Source organism: Bombina bombina, chromosome 12 (assembly GCF_027579735.1).
Source record: "Bombina bombina isolate aBomBom1 chromosome 12, aBomBom1.pri, whole genome shotgun sequence".
Classification (NCBI taxonomy): Eukaryota; Metazoa; Chordata; class Amphibia; order Anura; family Bombinatoridae; genus Bombina; species Bombina bombina.
Genome location: NC_069510.1, coordinates 58,002,940 through 58,023,568, shown reverse-complemented (window position 1 = coordinate 58,023,568; position 20,629 = coordinate 58,002,940). Strand labels below are relative to the sequence as shown.

Below are 20,629 nucleotides of genomic sequence, written 5' to 3'. Positions count from 1 at the left end.
GATTGTGCCCCACCATTTCTGAAAAATGTTTTTATCTGCTACAGTCATTGGCCTAGCCTGATTTGAGAAACCTGTGGGAACTTTCGGGGTGTTAAAATGCTCAGATATTATGACAGGGGCAATTGGAACAGAACTTGGATTTTTAGTGGCGCCCATTTGCATTTTATCTTGTTTTATTACTTGTTTTGGCTCTTTCCTTTGTGGCAGTAAGTGATCACTATCTGCATTGTTCCCAGAAATATCACTAATTATTTTTTCTTCTTGTTTTATTTTAATTTGTAACTCAGTAATTTTGTTTGAGTATTCGTTTCTGCTGTATCTACCACAAAGGTTGGAGGACCTACTTATTCTGGTGTGAAGAGCGTGGTTTTTCCTGGCACAGAGTTAAGGTTGCCAGGATCTTATCTTTTCTCCAGGATGGACTGGAGAAGGGCCTTTCTGCTAGTTCCCTGAAAGGACAGATTTCGGCCCTGTCAGTTTTATTGCACAACAGTCTGGCTGAGCTTCCAGACGTGCAAGTCCTTTGTTAAGGCTCTGATTAGGATCAAAACTGGGTTTAGATCTGGGGCTCCTCATTGGAGCCTTAATCTTGTTCTTCGTGTTTTGCAACAGGCTCCGTTTGAGCCTCTGCATTCTGTTGACATTAAATTGTTGTCTTGGAAGGTTCTCTTTTTATTGGCTATTGCCTCTGCGCACAGAGTTTCTGAGATCTCTGCTTTGCAATGTGAGTTCCCTTATCTGATTTTTCACGCAGATAAGGCAGTTTTACATACTAAATTAGGTTTTCTTCCTAAGGTTGTGTCAGATAGCAACATCAATCAAGATATTGTGATTCCTTCCTTGGGTCCTAATCCTTCTTCATTGAAGGAACGTTTACTTCACCATTTGGATGTGGTTCGCACCTTGAAGTTCTATCTTCAGGCTACTAAGGAGTTTAGACAATCTTCCTTCTTTGTTTGTTGTCTATTCGGGGAAGCATCCTTACGCTTCCCGAATAAACAACGAACAAAGAAGGCTACTTCGACTTTCTTATATTTTTGGTTAAGGTGTGTCATCCGCTTAGCTTACGAGACAGCGGGACATCATCCTCCTGAGAGGATAATGTCTCATTCCACTAAAGCAGTGGCTTCCTCTTGGGCCTTTAAGAACGAGGCTTCTATGGATCAGATTTGTAAGGTGGCTACCTGGTCCTCCTTACATACTTTTTCTAATTTTTACAAGAAAAGGTTTGTAGGCTGTGGTGCCCTCAGAATAGGGTCCGCCTCTTCCTTTTTGTTCCCTCCCGTTATTCAGTTCAGTGTCCTCTGGAGTTTGGGTATAGTTTTCCCAACAGTAAGGAATGAATCCTTGGACTCTCCCTATCTTAGGAAGGAAAACATAATTTATGCTTACCAGATAAATGCCTTTCTTTCCGGATAGGGAGAGTCCACGACCCCCATCCGTTTTTTCTCGTCTAAGGGCAGCCCCCTATTATTTGTCTTATTCTTCTGGCACCATTTATACCCTGATATTTCTCCTACTTTTCCTTGTTCCCTCTGTAGAATGACTGGACTAACGAGGAAGTGGGAGGGATATTTAAAAAAAGTTGAGTCTTCCATTATTTTTAAAGGGACAGTCTACAATAGAATTTTTTTTGTTTTAAAAGATAATCCCTTTATTACCCATTCCCCAGTTTTGCATAACCAACACAGTTATATTAATATACTTTTTACCTCTGTGATTACCTTGTATCTAAGAATCTTCTGACAGCCCCCTGATCACATGACTGTGACTATTTAAAATCTATTGAGTTGCATTTAGTACTGTGTTGTGCTAACTCTTAAATAACTTCCTGGATGTGAACACATTGTTATCTATATGGCCCACATGAACTATCAGTCTCCTGTTATGAAAAGCAAATACAAAAGCATGTGATTAAGATGCTGTGAAAAGAGCCTTTGAAACAGGCAGAAATTTAGAAGTTGAAATGTTATAAAGTATATTAATCTAACAATGTTGGTTGTGCAAAGCTGGGGAATGGGTAGCAAAAGCATTATCTTTTTAAACAATAACAATTTTTGTGTAGACTGTCCCTTTAAGTCTCTCATAACAGGCAGGAACAGCCCTCTTTTTATAGAATTTCCTTTGGGCGACCGCTGCGAGGGTTTTTGCATCCCATCCAGCTAATTTTAGATAATCAGGCCCTATGTGTGAATTTAGGTAAATTAAAATTGACATGTACTTTTGATGTTAACAGAACAAATGTTAAAGGAAGCCGTCATTCTGCCATTCAAATGTCATCATTCATTGATTTTTTCCGCCTCTAGGTCTGAGTTTTGCCCTTTTCTAACACTCTGAAATCTGCTACCTTGCAGGGAGGATATAATCTCACTTCCATCTCTGAGTCTATGGTCATGTGCACCCAAACCCTTCTCGGTGACCCTCCTGCCTTCATATTAGAAAGGCGCCCCCTTCGGGTGTCAGCCCTGCGTTCATTCCACAATGTGCTGAATGTGCAACGTCAATACTGGCATGGCTTGCGCCTTAATGGTAAGTTCTTTCTGTAAATTGGTGGGAAGTAAGTTTGGGTGTGATCCTTTCTATAATGTTTCTTTCTCTTTGTCAGTTACAGTAAAGTCCTCCCATCTTGAAAGTACAGAAGATCAAACAACCCCAAGCAAAAACATTCGTAGAAAGAGTAGGACAGTAGAAAGTACTGGGCCGTCACCCCACAAACCTGTAACTACAGCAGATATGGGCAACACAGGTGCTGTGGCACTGACATCTAAGCATGTGGAACCAGAACACAGTTTTGATGCCCCACCATCTGTGACACCGGAAAAGGATAACTCAGCATCTCTTTGTCTACAGAATAATGTAGCCAATGAGCTAGTGAGGAAAGTTGAGACTCCTGAGAGAATTCCACTTGAGGGGCTTGAAAGGGAGGGAGAGACTCTAAAGAATGTTCTACATGAGGATATTGAGAGGGAGAATCCTGAATGCATGTCACAAAAAAAGCCAGACAATGATGACGAGATTCTTCAAGGCAACTTACATGAGATATGTGCAAGTGATACACCCAGACATCTCCATCACCATGAGAAGCAGAGCCCTAGAAGCCCTTCACATCAGAGGCTCTCAGAACATTACCAACATGAAGAACTTAGAGAGGGAGAGACTACCTTACATGATCTCATGAGAAAGTGCCCTATTCATAATCCATATGTACAAATTGTGAGCAAGGATTGTGTGTGTCAGTCACATCAGGATACTGTAACAAATAGGGAGACTCTTGAGGTTTCACAACATGCACTGATCAGCTTGACAGATAAGGAAGCTCACAAGCACTTGGTGTATGAAAGGACTGAGGTGAAGGGTGAGACAGCTGAGCAGGACCTGCCCAGAGCAGCAAGTCCCTCAGAACAACTTTTAGATTTCAAACATTTGCAACTGGGTGATGAGATGGACAACAGCTCCTTAGTCATCTCACTAGAGGACACGTCACCTTGGGAGGGAGCTAGAAGAGAAGCCGTTCTCTGTAAGGGAGGTGAAACGAGAGACAAAGTTGCCAATAGATGTGAAAAAACAAGTGAGGAGACACAGATGGTGAGAATGGAATAAGGTGGAGGGGTCAATATATGGGAGGGGGGCTGCTGTTTGATGGGAAATAGAGATATGTACAAGAAGTGGAAAAAAATGTGAAGTATATACATGCCAGAGAAGTGTGTGCAGGGTGTAAAGGTTGTGTGAAGTGTGATAGATATAGTAAGTGGCCTGTATGTGATGAGGGGGTTACAGAGACTTTGCTAGTGTGTAAGAAAGATGAGTTATAGGTACAGTGAAGTGTATTTGCTGGGGATGGTCGGAGACAGATAAATATACATTTCTTTCATGTAATTAGCAAGAGTCCATGAGCTAGTGACGTATGGGATATACATTCCTACCAGGAGGGGCAAAGTTTCCTAAACCTCAAATGCCTATAAATACACCCCTCACCACACCCACAAATCAGTTTTACAAACTTTGCCTCCTATGGAGGTGGTGAAGTAAGTTTGTGCTAGATTCTACGTTGATATGCGCTCTGCAGCAGGTTGGAGCCCGGTTTTCCTCTCAGCGTGCAGTGAATGTCAGAGGGATATGAGGAGAGTATTGCCTGTTTGAATTCAATGATCTCCTTCTACGGGGTCTATTTCATAGGTTCTCTGTTATCGGTCGTAGAGATTCATCTCTTACCTCCCTTTTCAGATCGACGATATACTCTTATATATATCATTACCTCTACTGATTCTTGTTTCAGTACTGGTTTGGCTTTCTACTACTTGTAGATGAGTGTCCTGGGGTAAGTAAGTCTTATTTTCTGTGACACTCTAAGCTATGGTTGGGCACTTTTATATAAAGTTCTAAATATATGTGTTCAAACATTTATTTGCCTTGACTCAGGATGTTCAACGTTCCTTATTTCAGACAGTCAGTTTCATATTTGGGATAATGCATATGAATCAATCAATTTTTTTCTTACCTTAAAATTTGACTTTTTCCCTGTGGGCTATTAGGCTCGCGGGGGCTGAAAATGCTTTATTTTATTGCGTCATTCTTGGCGCGGACTTTTTTGGCGCAAATTTTTTTTCTGTTTCCGGCGTCATACGTGTCGCCGGAAGTTGCGTCATTTTTTTGACGTTTTTTTGCGCCAAAAGTGTCGGCGTTCCGTATGTGGCATCATTTTTGGCGCCAAAAGCATTTAGGCGCCAAATAATGTGGGTGTCTTTTTTGGCGCTAAAAAATATGGGCGTCACTATTGTCTCCACATTATTTAAGTCTCATTAATTATTGCTTCTGGTTGCTAGAAGCTTGTTCACTAGCATTTTTTCCCATTCCTGAAACTGTCATTTAAGGAATTTGATCGATTTTGCTTTATATATTGTTTTTTCTATTACATATTGCAAGATGTCTACGAGTGACCCTGAGTCAGAAGCCACTTCTGGAAAAATGCTTAACTGAGTTTCAGTTCTACCAAAGCTAAGTTCATTTATTTTAAATGTTATAAATGTTTATCTTTAGCTATGGTTTGTAATAAGTTATTATGATATACTTTTACATGCAGATTCCATTAGTATTTATGCTTTATACATTTCCATTCTTAAGTACAAGAAATGTTTAGAAGATTTATAAGAAATATTTTTTCTGATTAAGGCTTTGTCTGACTTCGTGCCTTCTAATACAATTTTTTAGGTCTTTTTCACTTCTTTTTTAATTATTGAAGTTTCAAATGACCAACAACATACTGATTTATCCTTCTCTGATGATGTTTTTTTCTCTTTCAGAAATTCTCTTCATCAGATATTGACACTAACAAATCTACTTTTTTATAATTTTTTTATTAAAGTACATTTGTTCTTTGTTGAAGAGGTGTTGATTATTTTGGATATTAAGGTAACTAGTTCTTTAAGACTAGCTGACACTATTTCTGCCTTTTTTCTTCTGTGATTTCAGAGGTTTTCTTTCCAATTCCCCATACTAGGGAATGGAATAGGCTGAGAATTCTCTTTTATTCCTTCTTCAAGGTTTTAAACTATATTCTTTGCCAGCAGTTAAATTCAATTTGGAGGGTTCTCCAATTTATTGGGGCTATCTCTACTCCTACTAATTATGCCATTGTTTCTATAGCAAAATAATATTTATTTTCCTTTATATAGTTGTATCTTATTTATGGAAAATTATTTAGTTTCAGGTACTTTTCTTGGTCCTGTGATATTGCAATTGCTTCATTTTTTCTGTTTACTTTAAGATCAAGTATCAGATTATGATTTATTTTAGCATTGTTAAAGGGACAACATTTACTAGACTAGGTACTGTTGCATTTGTCTTGTTGTTTTGCATTTTGCAAGTCCTCTGTTTTGACTGGTCCTTTAAACTGGACTATCATGCTAATGATTTCATTTGTGTCTTCATTTTATTGAATATATTCGCAAATGAGGGTTAATCTATGTCTTTAGCTATTTTAGCTAGAAGAATTTTGTGATTTTTTTTTTTAAAAAAATCCATATTTCTTTTGTTCTAAGATAATCAATTATTTGTTTTATAATTGGATTCAATTCTTAACTGTTACTATGGGCTTCAAGATTGAGTTCTAAGACTAAAACTTTAAGCTTATACTAGTTTGGTTGTTCTTATTAAGGAACGAATTCCTGAGTTCTTTCCCAAGTAACATGTTTATAATTGGGGTTCGAAATCAGCTCCCTAATATTGCGATGTACGTGCCGTATTCCAGCTTGGCTGGTAAGGGGCAGGTTAAGACTTCTTTGAAATTTATTTGGTTCTATTTTGTCCAAATTTCTTTGATTTTATTCCAGTAAGGCTAACACTTTCTTTAAGTGTGTTTCTGTCATATATATTTTGGATACTGTTGTAGCATGGCTGGGCACCCATGGGGTTCAAGCGCTGCTCAGACCTGGAATCTTCTGGGGTTTTTCTTCCAGTTCCTTTTTTAGGAACTGGGTTTTGGAGTTTTATTCAAACTATTCTGCCTTTTTATGGTCACTGATAGCATTATTTGTTTTCATTAGATACAATAAATGCATATTTTTCATTTTTCTGTTTTCATTCAGATTATTTCCTGAGGATGCGGACTCTCATATGATTCACTTGCTCTTCAGGACATAGTTAGAGGATCTTTTTTTCAAAAGTTCTTGATTCCTCACGTAAGGGTCACCTTTTTTAGGTTTCCAGATGGTTAATGTCACTGTCTTTGTCTCTATCGGACAAGGGACAATTTGTATTGGGTTCCGTCTGTCGGTACCTTTAGTCTCTATTTTTCCTTCAGTTGCTATATATGCATAGAAGTTTTAACAGCATTGGATTCAATTCCCTTTGCTCATTTTCAATGGAAAGATCCTTTCCAGCTTTTTATGAGTGTTGTTTCTTCAAGAACATGGTTGGAGGATCAATTAACCAATCAGTTTGTTGATCCCTCAGACAAGAGTAACCTTTTTTAGGTTTCCAGATAGATTCAGTGTCCATGACTCTGTCTCTGTCGGACAAGAGACGTCTGAATTTGGTTTCAGCTTATCGAAACCTTCAGTCTCAATCATTCCCTTCGGTAGCCTTATGCATGGAAATTCTAGGTTCTTATGACTGCTGCATTGGACGTGTTTCCCTTTGCTCATTTTCACATGCGACCTCTTCAGCTCTGTATGCTGAACCAGTGGTGCAAGGATTATATAAAGATATCTCATTTAATATCTTTAAAAACGATTGTTCGACACCCTCTGACGTGGTACAGACCACCATCGTTTAGTTCAGGGGGCTTCTTTTGTTCTTCCAACCTGGACTGTGATCTCAACAGATGCAAGTCTGACAGGTTGGGGAGCTGTATGGGGGTTTCTGACAGCACAAGGGGTTTGGGAATCTCAGGAGGTGAGATTTCCAATCAACATTTTGGAACTCCGTGCAATTTTCAGAGCTCTTCAGTCGTGGCCTCTTCTAAAGAGAGAGTCGTTCATTTGTTTACAGACGGACAATGTCACAAATGTGGCATATGTCAATCATCAAGAGGGACTCACAGTCCTCTGGCTATAAAGGAAGTATCTCGAATACTTGTATGGGCGAAATCCAGCCCCTGTCTAATTTCTGCGGTTCATATCCCAGGTATAGACAATTGGGAAGCGGATTATCTCAGTCGCCAAATGCTACATCCGGGCGAATGGTCTCTTCACCCAGAGGTATTTCTTCAGATTGTTCAAATATGGGGACTTCCAGAAATAGATCTGATGGCTTCTCATCTAAACAAGAAGCTTCCCAGGTATCTGTCCAGATCCAGGGATCCTCAGGCGGAAGCAGTGGATGCATTGTCACTTCCTTGGAAATATCATCCTGCTATATCTTTCCGCCTCTAGTTCTTCTTTCAAGAGTGATTTCCAAAATTCTAAAGGAGCGTTCGTTTATTCTGCTGGTGGCTCCAGCATGGCCTCACAGGTTTTGGTATGCGGATCTTGTCCGGATGGCTCCTTGCCATCCATGGACTCTTCCGTTAAGACAAGACCTTCTATCACAAGGTCCTTTTTTTCCATCAGGATCTCAAATCCTTAAATTGAAAGTATGGAGATTGAACGCTTGATTCTCAGTCATAGAGGTTTTCTCTGACTCCGTAATTAATACTATGTTGCAGGCTCGTAAATCTGTATCTAGGATGATATATTATCGAGTCTGGAAGACTTGCATTTTTTGGTGTTTTTCTCATCATTTTTCTTGGCATTCTTTTAGAATTCCTAGAATTTTACAGTTTCTTCAGGATGGTTTGGATAAGTTTTGTCTGCAAGTTCCTTAAAAGGACAAATCTTTGCTCTAGCAATCTTTCTGTGAAAAAGAACAGAAAGTTTTCCTGATTTTTATTGTTTTGTACAAGCTTTGGTTCGTATAAAACTTGTTATTTCTCCTCCTTGGAGTTTGAATTTGGTTCTGGGGGCTCTTCAAGCTCCTCCGTTTGAACCTATGCATTCTCTGGACATTAAATTACTTTCTTGGAAAGTTTTGTTTCTTTTTGCCATCTCTTCTGCTAGAAGAGTTTCTGAATTATCTGCTCTTTCTTGTGAGTCTCCTTTTCTGATTTTTCATCAGGATAAGGCGGTGTTGCAAACTTCTTTTAAATTTTTACCTAAGGTTGTGAATTCTAACAACATTAGTAGAGAAATTGTAGTTCCTTCATTTTGTCCTAATCCTAAGAATTCTAAGGAGATTTCACTGCATTCTTTGGATGTAGTTAGAGCTTTGAAATGTTATGTTGAAGCTACTAAGATTTTCCGAAAGACTTCTAGTCTTTTTGTTATCTTTTCCAGTTCTAGGAAAGGTCAGAAGGCCTCTGCCATTTCTTTGGCATCTTGGTTGAAATCTTTAACTCATCATGCTTATGTCGAGTCGGGTAAACTCTGCCTCAAAGGATTACAGCTCATTCTACTAGGTCAGTTTCTACTTCCTGGGCGTTTAGGAATGAAGCTTCGGTTGATCAGATTTGCAAAGCAGCAACTTGATCTTCTTTGCATATTTTTACTAAATTCTACCATTTTGATGTGTTTTCTTCTTCTGAAGCAGTTTTTGGTAGAAAAATACTTCAGGCAGCTGTTTCAGTTTGATTCTTCTGCTTATAATTTCAGTTTTTTTCATTATAAGATTTAAACTTTGTTTTGGGTGTCGATTATTTTCAGCGGAATTGGCTGTCTTTATTTTATCCCTCCCTCTCTAGTGACTCTTGCGTGGAAGATCCACATCTTGGGTAGTCATTATCCCATACGTCACTAGCTCATGGACTCTTGCTAATTACATGAAAGAAAACATAATTTATGTAAGAACTTACCTGATAAATTCATTTCTTTCATATTAGCAAGAGTCCATGAGGCCCACCCTTTTTATGGTGGTTATGATTTTTTTGTATAAAGCACAATTATTCCAATTCCTTATTTTTTATGCTTTCGCACTTTTTTCTTATCACCCCACTTCTTGGCTATTCGTTAAACTGATTTGTGGGTGTGGTGAGGGGTGTATTTATAGGCATTTGAGGTTTGGGAAACTTTGCCCCTCCTGGTAGGAATGTATATCCCATACGTCACTAGCTCATGGACTCTTGCTAATATGAAAGAAATGAATTTATCAGGTAAGTTCTTACATAAATTATGTTATTCCGTGGTCTCCACAGAAATGTTTGCCATGTGGGGGCAGTGTAATACAATCTAATATTATACATTTATCTGCTATTTAAAGTTTAAAGTAATTGCATAATTTAACATATATTTATTTAAAGGGATACTAAACCCATTTTTTTTTTCTTTCAGGTAGAACATGCAATTTTAAGAAACTTTCTAATTTATTCCTATTATTATTTTTTTCTTCGTTTTCTTGGTATCTTTATTTGAAAAGCAGGAATGTAAGCTTAGGAGCCAGCCCATTTTTGGTTCAGCACCTGGGTAGCACTAAATGTAGCCACCAATCAGCAAGCGCTATCCAGTGGAACCGAAAAAAGGGCTGGCTCCTAAGCTTATACATTCCTGGTATTCAAGAACAAAGAAAAATTAATAATAGGAGTAAATTAGATAATTTCTTAAAATTGCATGCTCTATCTGAATCATAAGAGAAACCATCTGGGTTTATTATCCCTTTAATGATAACTTGTGCTATATACAGTGAAATAATAATGGTAATATTAGCTAATTATAGCTTAATATTGGCTAACATTTTAGCGGGGTGGTCAGTAAAATCAGCCGGGCGGGGTAACCCACTAAAACATCCTGGGGAGATCACTGCATATTGCAAGGACTCAGTAGAATACTCTTCTTTCCTTAGAGACTAGACCTCCAAAATGATGACAAACTATTGTCAGAAGCAGCTGGCGGTTGTGACACTACGTTGCCCAGTACACTGTGCCAAATCTTTGTGGATCCATTGCTGGGGGATTCTGTAAGTGAAACCGCTCTGTGTATGTTCCGTCCAAATGTGTGTGCGGTTTGTTTCATGTTGTGCTGGTCAAATTATTTTAAGCGGATTTCACTGTGCCTTTCTTTCTAACACCTAATGGTACAGGATAAATCTCTAAGGGCCAGATTACGAGTGCGCCCAAGCAATAAGGGGTTTATTGCAAGTGTTTGCGATCCTCTGGCTTATCGCTCGTATTGCGAGTTGAAAGTAAACATGATCGATTGAGCGCAAACGCAATTTATGCTAGAATGATTACCGTTACTTCAGAGCTCTGGTTAACTTTTTTGCGAAACTAAAAAGTTGCACAAAACGCATCAAAAATACATTACAAAGTACAGTTACACTTATAATAACAATATGTAATACAAATTAAGAAAAAATATTGCACAAAAAAGGTGTTAGAAAAAAAAGGAAGGCAAAGTGCTTTAAAATATACGTCTAAAGATGTATATGTTATGCAATATTCATATTTAAAGGGACACTGAACCCAATTTTTTTCTTTTGTGATTCAGATAGAGCATTCAATTTCAAGTAACTTTCTAATTTACTCCTATTATCAATTGCTATCTTTATTTGAAAACAAAGGCATCTAAGCTGCTTTTTTGGTTAAGAACTCTGGACAGCGCTTTTTTATTGTAAAAATAATAATAATATACAGTATATATACATACAGTCACGGCCAAACAATTTTAGGAACCCCTGCATTTCTGTCAGATAATGAACCCCTTCGCCCAGAATATTGTTGCAATTACAAATTTGACACATTCCACGCAAAACTCCAAAAATGGACTGGACAAAATTATTGGCACCTTCTCAAAATTGTAACAAATAATTGCATTCCAAGTTTGTGATGCTCCTGTAATTTGTAATTAAACTCACCTGTATCAATTAACAGGTGCTGACAATATAGAAATCACACTGGCAACCAGTTAAAATGGTGAAAAATTTACTCAACTTTTCTGTTGTGTGCCACACTGAGCATGGAGAGAGAGCAGCAAAGTTGTCTGAGGATTTGAGAACAAAAATTGTGAAAAAGCATGGATAATCTCAAGGTTACAAGTCTATCCTGTGTCCACTGTGCGCAACATTGTCACAAAGTTTACAGCCCATGGCAGTGTAGCTAATCTCCCTGGAGGTGGATGAAAGAGAAAAATTGATCAAAGATTGTAACAAAGGATTGTTTGAATGATGGATATAGAACCTCAATCAAGTTCCAGACAAATTCAAGCTGACCTTCAGGCACATGGTACAAATGTGTCAGCTCGCACTATACGTTGCCATCTGAATGAAAAGGGACGCTATGGTAGTACCCAGGTGGACCCCACTGCTGACACAGAAACATAAAAAAGCCATATTGGAGTTTGCCAAAACGTAACTGAGGAAGCCAAAATCCTTTTGGGAGAATGTGCTGTGGACAGACGAAACAAAATTACAGCTTTTTGGTAAAGCCCATCATTCTACTGTTTTTCAGAAAAAGAAATTAGGCTTTTAAAGAAAACAATACAGTCCCTACAGTCAAATTTGGTGGAGGTTCACTGATGTTTTAGGGTTGCTTTGCTGCTTCAGGCACTGTATGTCTTGACTGTGTGCATGGCATTATGAAATCTGAAGATTACCAAAGAATTATGTGGTGCAATGTAGAGCCCAGTGTCAGAAAGTTGGGCAAAGTATGTATATATATGTCAGAAAGTTGGGAAAGTATGTGTCACGGATACCAGACAGCTAAGGCTACCGCCCACCCCCTACAACCTCACCCCTGTTGTTTCTCAGTTGTTTTGGGCTCCTCAGAGCAACCACAATCTCTGGAAGCTTTTGTTTGCATGGTTTTGTGTTCCAAACTTGTTTAGAGAAGAGCTGGTGTATGACCAGGAAAACCCTTCTAGGCTGGATGGGCTCCTGGAACTCCCGGTCGGCCGCCTCACAACGGACACCCATCTAACCCCTCTCAGGCTGGCCAGGCTCCTGGAACTCCCAGTCGGCCACAGGACAGCAGGACACCAGCTATCTTTACCCCTGGTCGCTCCAGCAGCCCTTTGCCCCAGAGCTCCGCTCTTTTGGGGATTAGTAGCCCCTAGGGAGGACAAGAGCTGGGGGAATTATCGGAGGGGAGCTCCTTTGGGAACCGTTGGTTTTGGACACCTCTAACCCATAACTTCAACGGACTGTAACTCCGGTCCCCAGTAACGAATCATGCTGGACTGTGGCATCTGGGGACCGAGAGCTTTAAAATGACACCCTGGAAGTGCCACCGGGATCAACCTGAAACTGCCACCCCTGTGTCCTGGGACTGTGGCTGCTATGGAGGTGCCTCCGTCTGGAGGGGCGGGAATGGCGGGAAAATTGTGGGATTGTCCAGGGTCTTATCAAGATGAGCTGTGTGTATAAAAGGAGTGTGTGTTTTCAATAAAATCAGTTCCTGTTTTACCTGAATGCTAGTATGTCTAGTTATTTGGGTGGGCTCCAGCTAAAATCACTTTCCTGGGCTACATAGCAGCCTGTTCTAGGCAGAGGAAGGACCCTCTGGTGCTGTCGGGCATCAGGGGTGGCTACAGGCTGTGGTCACTTGCCAGCTACATAGCTGCAGTCACCAGGGAGGAAGCAGGACCCGTTTGGCGGAGCTACCCAGTCGGGGTAGCCGGGGTATCCGTCACATTGACTGGCAGCGATGGGATCTGCTTCTTTCACATGATTCCTGCTGACAGAAGAGAAGGGCCACAGTAGCCGGTAACTATGGAAGTTGAATTTCTAAGGAGAGTACAGGAGGCGCTGGCCCAGCTGGATGGTCCTATTTACCAACAGGATGTGCTGGAACAGAGGGACCTGATCTGCCGGAATCTCTGGTGGCAGGCTCTTCAACAGGAGCAGGACAATGGAAAGGTCCTTCCCACAAATGACACAAGGTTCCGGGTTCGGCGGAGTGTGAGAGTACCTTTCCTGGGAAAAGAGCCAAAGAAGCAATGGCAATCTGTTCTGCATAGTCTGGTCCAGCAAGAGATGTGGGTGGAGGATGGCTATCGGGCCCTCCAATGGCTCGCTATGCAAGAGCAGCCATGGCTGGAGGATTGCTCCCCCACAGAGGGCTTTGGCTTCGGTGGCCCTGGATTGCTATTTACAAAAAGGACAGAGGACCCACAGTTTGGGAGCGAGACGGACCAGGGTCTGGAGGATATCTCTGGGCTCCAAGAGGAACTGCTGGATCTCTTGGAAGAGACCTGGCTGCTAGACGATCTGGATTTTATAATTGACCAGGAAGAGGCACTAGTAGAGGAATACAAGAGGCTGCTAGATCTCATTAAGCAGCGTGCCAAGGGTATACAGATCTGGGGTGCAGCCCTCTGGGATTCATGGAGCTTGACCATGGAGGGGTGGCAACAAAGAAAAAGGGAACCAGGGCTGCTGGATGCGGATCAGCAGTCTGGCTCCGAGCTTATGGTCTTGTACCAGGGGGCCACCCTAGCAGAAGCGATGACAACAGGGCAGAGAGCCGCCGGCCTCTGCCCAGCCCTTGCAGCAGCTCTGGTAAACAAGGGAGAGGATGTAGTTGTCCTCCCTCCCCTAACGCAGAACCACTTCCCGGGAGAGGAGACAGTCGGTCTCTCTCCCCAGGGGCAGAGCCAGGTACAGGGAGAGGAGACAGTCGGTCTTTCTCCCCAGCGGCAGATCCATCCCTTGGGATTGGAGGTAGTCGTCCTCCCTCCCCTTACACAGAACCCCTTGCAGGGAGAGATGGATGTCGATAACTCTCCCCAGCGGCAGAACCCCGTCCCGGGAGAGGCAGACAGTTGGTCTCTCTCCCCAGGGGCAGAGCCAGGTACAGGGAGAGGAGACAGTCAGTCTTTCTCCCCAGTGGCAGATCCATCCCCTGGGATTGGAGGTAGTCGTCCTCCCTTCCCTTACACAGAACCCCTTTCAGGGAGAGATGGATGTCGATAACTCTCCCCAGCGGCAGAACCCCTTCCCGGGAGAGGCAGACAGTTGGTCTCTCTCCCCAGCGGCAGAGCCAGGTACAAGGAGAGGAGACAACCAGTCTCTCTCCACAGCGGCAGAGCCATCTCCAGGGAGAGGAGGTAGTCGTCCTCCCTCCCCTTACGCAGAACCCCTTCATGGGAGAGGAGACAGACGGCCTCTCTCCACAGCGGCAGAGTCAGGAGCCGGGAGAGGAGACAGTTGGTCTCTCTCCCCAGTGGCAGAGCCATACCCTGTGAGCGGAGGTAGTCGTCCTCCTTCCCCTTACACAGAACCCCTTCCTGGGAGAGGAGACAGTCGGTCTCTCTCCCCAGCATCAGAGCCAGGTACAGGGAGAGGAGACAGTCGGTCTCTCTCCCCAGTGGCAGAGCCATTCCCTGGGAGTGGAGGTAGTCATCCTCCCTCCCCTTGCACAGAACCCCTTGCAGGGAGAGATGGATGTCGATAGCTCTTCCCAGCAGTAGAACCCCTTCCCGGGGGAGGAGACAGTCGGTCTCCCTGCCCAGCAGCAGAGCAGAGGTTGCAGACCTCCCTCCCCAGTGGTAGATCTTCTCGGGAGAAGAGACAGACGGTCTCTCCCCTCAGTAGCTTGGCAGGGTCTCTACCCTTTTTTCGTCCCGGAGTATTTCTCACCGGGGGGTTCCCGCTCATGCATTTGGTGCCACAAGTTTGGGCACCCGAGTCTTGCCTGCCCCACCAAGGAGCAACCTCAACCTACAGTCTGGGGTGGGGATATAGCCGGGAAACCGGCACTGGCTTTGATTGTGGGTGGGCCAGCCGGTACTAAACAGAGTATCACAGAGAGAGGCAATGTGGCCATGGAACATTGCATTGTTTGACTACCCCCCACCCCCCTACAACCTCACCCCTGTTGTTTCTCAGTGGTTTTGAGCTCCTCAGAGCAACCCGCCTAACCCCTCTCAGGCTGGCCGGGCTCCTGGAACTCCTGGTCGGCCACAGGACAGCAGGACACCCGCTAACTTTACCCCTGGTCGATCCAGCAGCCCTTTGCCCCAGAGCTCCGCTCTTTTGGGGATTGGTAGCCCCTAGGGAGGACAAGAGCTGGGGGAATTATAGGAGGGGAGCTCCTTTGGGAACCGGGGGTTTTGGACACCTCTAACCCCATAACTTCAACGGACTGTAACTCCGGTCCCCAGTAGCGAATCATGCTGATTTTTGGACTGTGGCATCTGGATACCGAATGCTTTAAAATAACACCGGGATCACCCCTAAACTGCCACCCCTGTGTCCTGGGACTGTGGCTGCTATGGAGGTGCCGGTCCGTCTGGAGGGGCGGGAATGGCGGGAAAATTGTGGGATTGTCCAGGGTCTTATCAAGATGCCAAATCACAAAAGTTATTACAGGAGCACCAGAGTAGTTGGTAAAATTTCAAAACTTTATTTAAGTTCAATAGGGTATCATTACCTCTGGGTAAAAAGTACAAAAATATACGAACAGATGAGGAAAGGTTGACCGGTTTCGGCTTCTGCCTTACTCCTAGCCTCTGAGGCTAGGAGTAAGGCAGTAGCCGAAACCAGTCAGCCTTTTTTCATCTGTTCATATATTTTTGTACTTTTTACCCAGGGGTAATGATACCCTAGTGAAGGTTGACCGGTTTCGGCTTCTGAGGCTAAGAGTAAGGCAGTAGCCGAAACCGGTCAGCCTTTTTTCATCTGTTCATATATTTTTGTACTTTTTACCCAGGTGTAATGATACCCTAGTGAACCTAAATAAAGTTTTGAAATTTTACCCACTACTCTGGTGCTCCTGTAATAACTTTTGTGATTTGGACTTTTCATGGCCAACAGTGAGCACAGGTACTGGGTATAAACTGTGAAGGAAGAGTTTTATACTGCATCTGACTGATCTCTCTCAAGGGGTAATTGGGAGCACTGCGAATCACCGGCAAGTGGTGCCAGGAAAGGACAGAGGATACCCAGGCACCAATCAGAAGGAGTTGATTATACAGATAGAAGGACACCATTGCACAGGTTTACAGCATCTGAGTTTGGAAGGTATTGCACCCAGAAACCAGGAAGTGGTGAGTCCAATTTTTCTTCGGTTTCACAGATGTCTGTCTGTGCTATCCCTGGGAACTAAATTGTGGGGGTGTTTGGGGCAGCTCCCTCATTATTCACAGTTGTCAGTCATTTTAATGCAGTATGCAGCAAAGACTTGTTAATAATTGAATACAGATTAAAGTGCACACACCCGACCTGTTTCTTTTCCTCTTATCAAGATGAGCTGTGTGTATAAAAGGAGTGTGTGTTTTCAATAAAATCAGTTCCTGTTTCACCTGAATGCTAGTCTGTCTAGTTATTTGGGTGGGCTTCAGCTAAAATCACTTTCCTGGGCTACGTAGCAGCCTGTTCCAGACAGAGGAAGGGCCCTCTGGCAGAGCTACCCAGTCTGGGTAGCTGGAGTCTGCCACAGTGTGGGACCCTGAATACTGGTGCTGTCGGGCATCAGGGGTGGTTACAGGCTGTGGTCACTTGCCAGCTACATAGCTGCAGTCACCAGGGAGGAAGCAGGACCTGTTTGGCGGAGCTACCCAGTCGAGGTAGCCGGGGTATCCGTCACAGTATGTGTGTGTGTGTGTGTGTGTGTGTGTATGTATATATATATATATATATATAAATATATATATATATATATATTAGGGCTAGGCAATATGGGGGGGGATCGCAATCAGAGGTCATGGGTCTTACAGCAGGACAATGACCCAAAAGCACACTTCAAAAAGTACCCAAAAATGGTTTAAGACAGAGCGCTAGAGAGTACTAAACTGGCCAGCAATGAGTCCAGATCTCAATCCCATAGCACACCTTGGGAGAGATCTCAAAACAGCAGTTGGGAAAAGGAACCCTTCCAAATCTGAGAGACAGAGACCTGGAGCAGTTTGTGAAAGAAGAGTGGTCCAAATGGAGTTTTGCATGGAATGTGTCAGATTTGGCTTTTTTTCCTAAACTTTTTTTGTGTCATACCAATACAAACAAAAGAAATAAACATGAGAATGCCTGAACATTTGTAATTGTAACAATTTTCTGGGCAAAGTGGTGCATTATCTTACAGAAATGCAGGGGTGCCAATATTTTTGGCCATGACTGTACACCTATATATCTATATGAATATATACATTATTTTATTTGAAAATACAAGAAGTGCAGAACATAGGAGTTTCAAGTATTTACAAATACATAAAAACAAATTAAAATTGATATCTATTGGGGGGCGGAGCCTTGCAGCCGCCATGATCAGTCGCAAAAAAGAGAAGCTCCTCACAATCTTGAGATATCTGGATATTTACCGTGGCATATATCTACCTTTCCTTGCCAAAACAACGTTTTATGAAAGTGGAAATTAAGCTGAACCGTTTACTACTAAATAATGCCATCATTCCTACTACTAGTGTTATAACAATCTCCAAGAGGTGCGTCACAAGCATGGCGGCATAGACTGAAGAAACATCTACATCACCCCCCCCCCCCCGGTTTCCCGGGGTTAGCAGGCTAAGGCAGCCGGACTAAGCTAACTACAGTCTGGGCTCACACTAGGGGCTATTCGGAAACAGACTCGCATAGCAGCTTCAATTTGCGGAGTACATAGGGGGACATCCTAGCACACAACATGGAGGTACTAGCAGATGTGGACACTTGGGAGCGCAATATCAGTAACGCGATTACACAAAGCTACGACCAGCTAAAGAAGGATCTTTGCTCAATAATTCTGGGCATCTCGGACCTGTGTTCCGCTCCTACCCCGAAGCCCTCGGAGGGTTGCCTCAGAGCTGATAGGAACTTTACTTACCCGGAGCTACAGGCAAAGTCTGGCTGGCCTCCCGCTTCCTTCTACAAGGCCCGAGGGGCTGCTGCGTCACAGAGCTCTATCCCTGGCCCTGCGGCCACTGAGGCTAAAGGAGCAGGTCTATCTCACATAAGGGTATCGTCGACCTTTTTCAAGCAGAAATCTGGTGCACACCGCAACTGTGGGGGACAAAATGATCTGTCAACCAGCATTTCTGATTGCAACAAGCCTGGTTTATCACCCCAGAGAAACTCTCTCTCCATCTTGCAGCGTGAGGACATTGATATCCCGAGAGAGCCTGATCTTGCAGGTAACCCTCCACAACAAACCGGTTGCAGTGCCGCGACAAGCCTGGCCTCTCAGATGAACACTGTCGTTGATTATATAAGGATGGGTATCGGATAAAGTAAATAACGGACATGGAGCTCAGGTCTTTTGGCTTGTGACAAGATGGACGCTAGTAACTATTTCTAGCTTATACTAAGTCAAGAGTTCTATTATACGTTAGCTACTGCTTCTCTACTATGATATAGATACACATTGTTTGATATATTTCTTAATAGTTTCTATATACAATATCAATGTATAGCACTAGACTAGTGATAGTGTGGTTTAATGCTCACCCTGTTTTTGTTTTGGTCTCTTGATTATTTATATGACTTTTGGAGGTGAATGGAAGACTTATGTATTTCATATTATTTTCTATCAAAGCTTAGGTATACAGGTATGCATATACTCATTTTGCTTGGATCATGTCTAACACATATCTTTAAACTGTCGTAGTACTGAGGTTCATGTTAAGGAGGGTTTTACATATTTTGCTAACTATCCCTATCATCTAAGCTCAAGAGACTGTCCACAGTGAGCTCACAAGGTTCAGTATTGATGTACTTCTATGGAAATGACTCGGCATCCCCCCGCACTGCCAGCGGCCGAGGTAGTGTGACATGCTGAGAAATTTTACATATTTCAAAACAGTAATACATCAGTTTAAATTCCGGTCTCTCTGTGGTTTTAAGTTCAGGGTACTAGATACATAGCTAGCAGCTATTATTACAGATTCAGTATAATATGATCCTACCCATCAGAAAACATAATTAGTTATCAGAGTTCCTTTATCCCTGAAGTAACCCTTGAAACCTAACCATATTTAAGCATTTTAACCCTTTTATTTTTATCTTCTTTTTGCTTTCCACTTCCATACTATTATCACCATTAGTATTTCCATCCTCCCGGACCTAAATAGCCTTTGTAAACTAAGGTACATAGGGTAATTCTGGTGTGTGTAGGATATAGTGCTAATAAGATCTCTTGAGACATTATATTTAAACCATTAATTATATAGCATGCTGTTGTTATTACAGAACTAGTTTAGCAGAAGCTTACATGTCAGGTAATATAATTAGCTAATTAAGCTCTTTTATTCCCACAAAAATTCCTAGGACCCAACCATGTTTAAGCACCCCTCCCAGTTTTAATCTCCTAATATAGAAGCTTCAACTCCAAGCTTTTGACATTCCAGTACTCACACTATACCAGTTATGAATGGCCCCTATAAATCTATAAACCTGCAAACCTATCTTATGCCTACTATTAGGAGGATATAGTGTTCAGATATTATAGACTCATCAACACCTAGTTACCTATATTCTCTATATGCTGTTTAGCCTGCTATACTTTTTCCTCTATTCTCTTGGTTTATCTTTTATCTTTCCTTTATCTATATATTTTCCAAGGTCCAAGAGTGACCGTGTTGAACATTAATGTACCTCCCCGAGTTTTTCAGTTTGCATAGGTCCAAGAGTGGCCTGTTTTAGCAATTGAGGTGCAAGCATTGCTTATATAAATTAAAAAAGCAGGTTCCATTCACTCAGTTGGGTACAAACCTGTTGTAATTGAGATGACCTGTCCTTCTATATCCTGTTAATTTTGCAGTATAGTCATGTTTAATTTCAGGTCTAAGTGACATTGCCAGTAACTAAAGATATGTCTGCTATATTATTCATTGTACCTTTTACTGTTGTTATTGTTTTGTACAACCTCAATAAAAAATATTAAAAAACAAAAAAAAAATAATTGATATCTATTGAAAGTATAGGGCACACTAAAGGGATGTTGGCTGCGCTAAGCTTCTTAGGAAAATCTGTTTTACCCTGGACTTGTAAAATCAATTTGTGCACCAATTTAGCACAGTCCAGCAATACTGATATCACATCTCATGCCATTATTAGCGCTTCACTTGGAGTCTGGGCCATAATGTGTTGATTGCCATTTTTCTGCTGGAGCCCTCTTGTTATCTGTGCTGATTTTGTCCACTTTTGACAATGTTACTAAAGTCAATGTTTCAAAGGAACGGTAAAATATTTTTATATAAATTGTTTAGTTATAAGTAGTGGAACAAATTAGCAATAGACTTCC

General features: G+C 42.1%; 1 protein-coding gene across 1 annotated transcript in view; it reads left to right on the top strand.

Annotated features, from left to right (window-relative positions):
* Window positions 1-20,629, top strand: part of LOC128642875 (histone deacetylase 6) — a 338,039-nt gene that overhangs the window by 270,503 nt on the left and 46,907 nt on the right. The window contains exons 25-27 of the mRNA XM_053695741.1: window positions 2,355-2,529; window positions 2,606-3,585; window positions 10,309-10,422. Coding sequence (XP_053551716.1) covers window positions 2,355-2,529; window positions 2,606-3,585; window positions 10,309-10,422 — 1,269 coding nt within the window. The remainder of the gene's footprint in view (window positions 1-2,354; window positions 2,530-2,605; window positions 3,586-10,308; window positions 10,423-20,629) is intronic.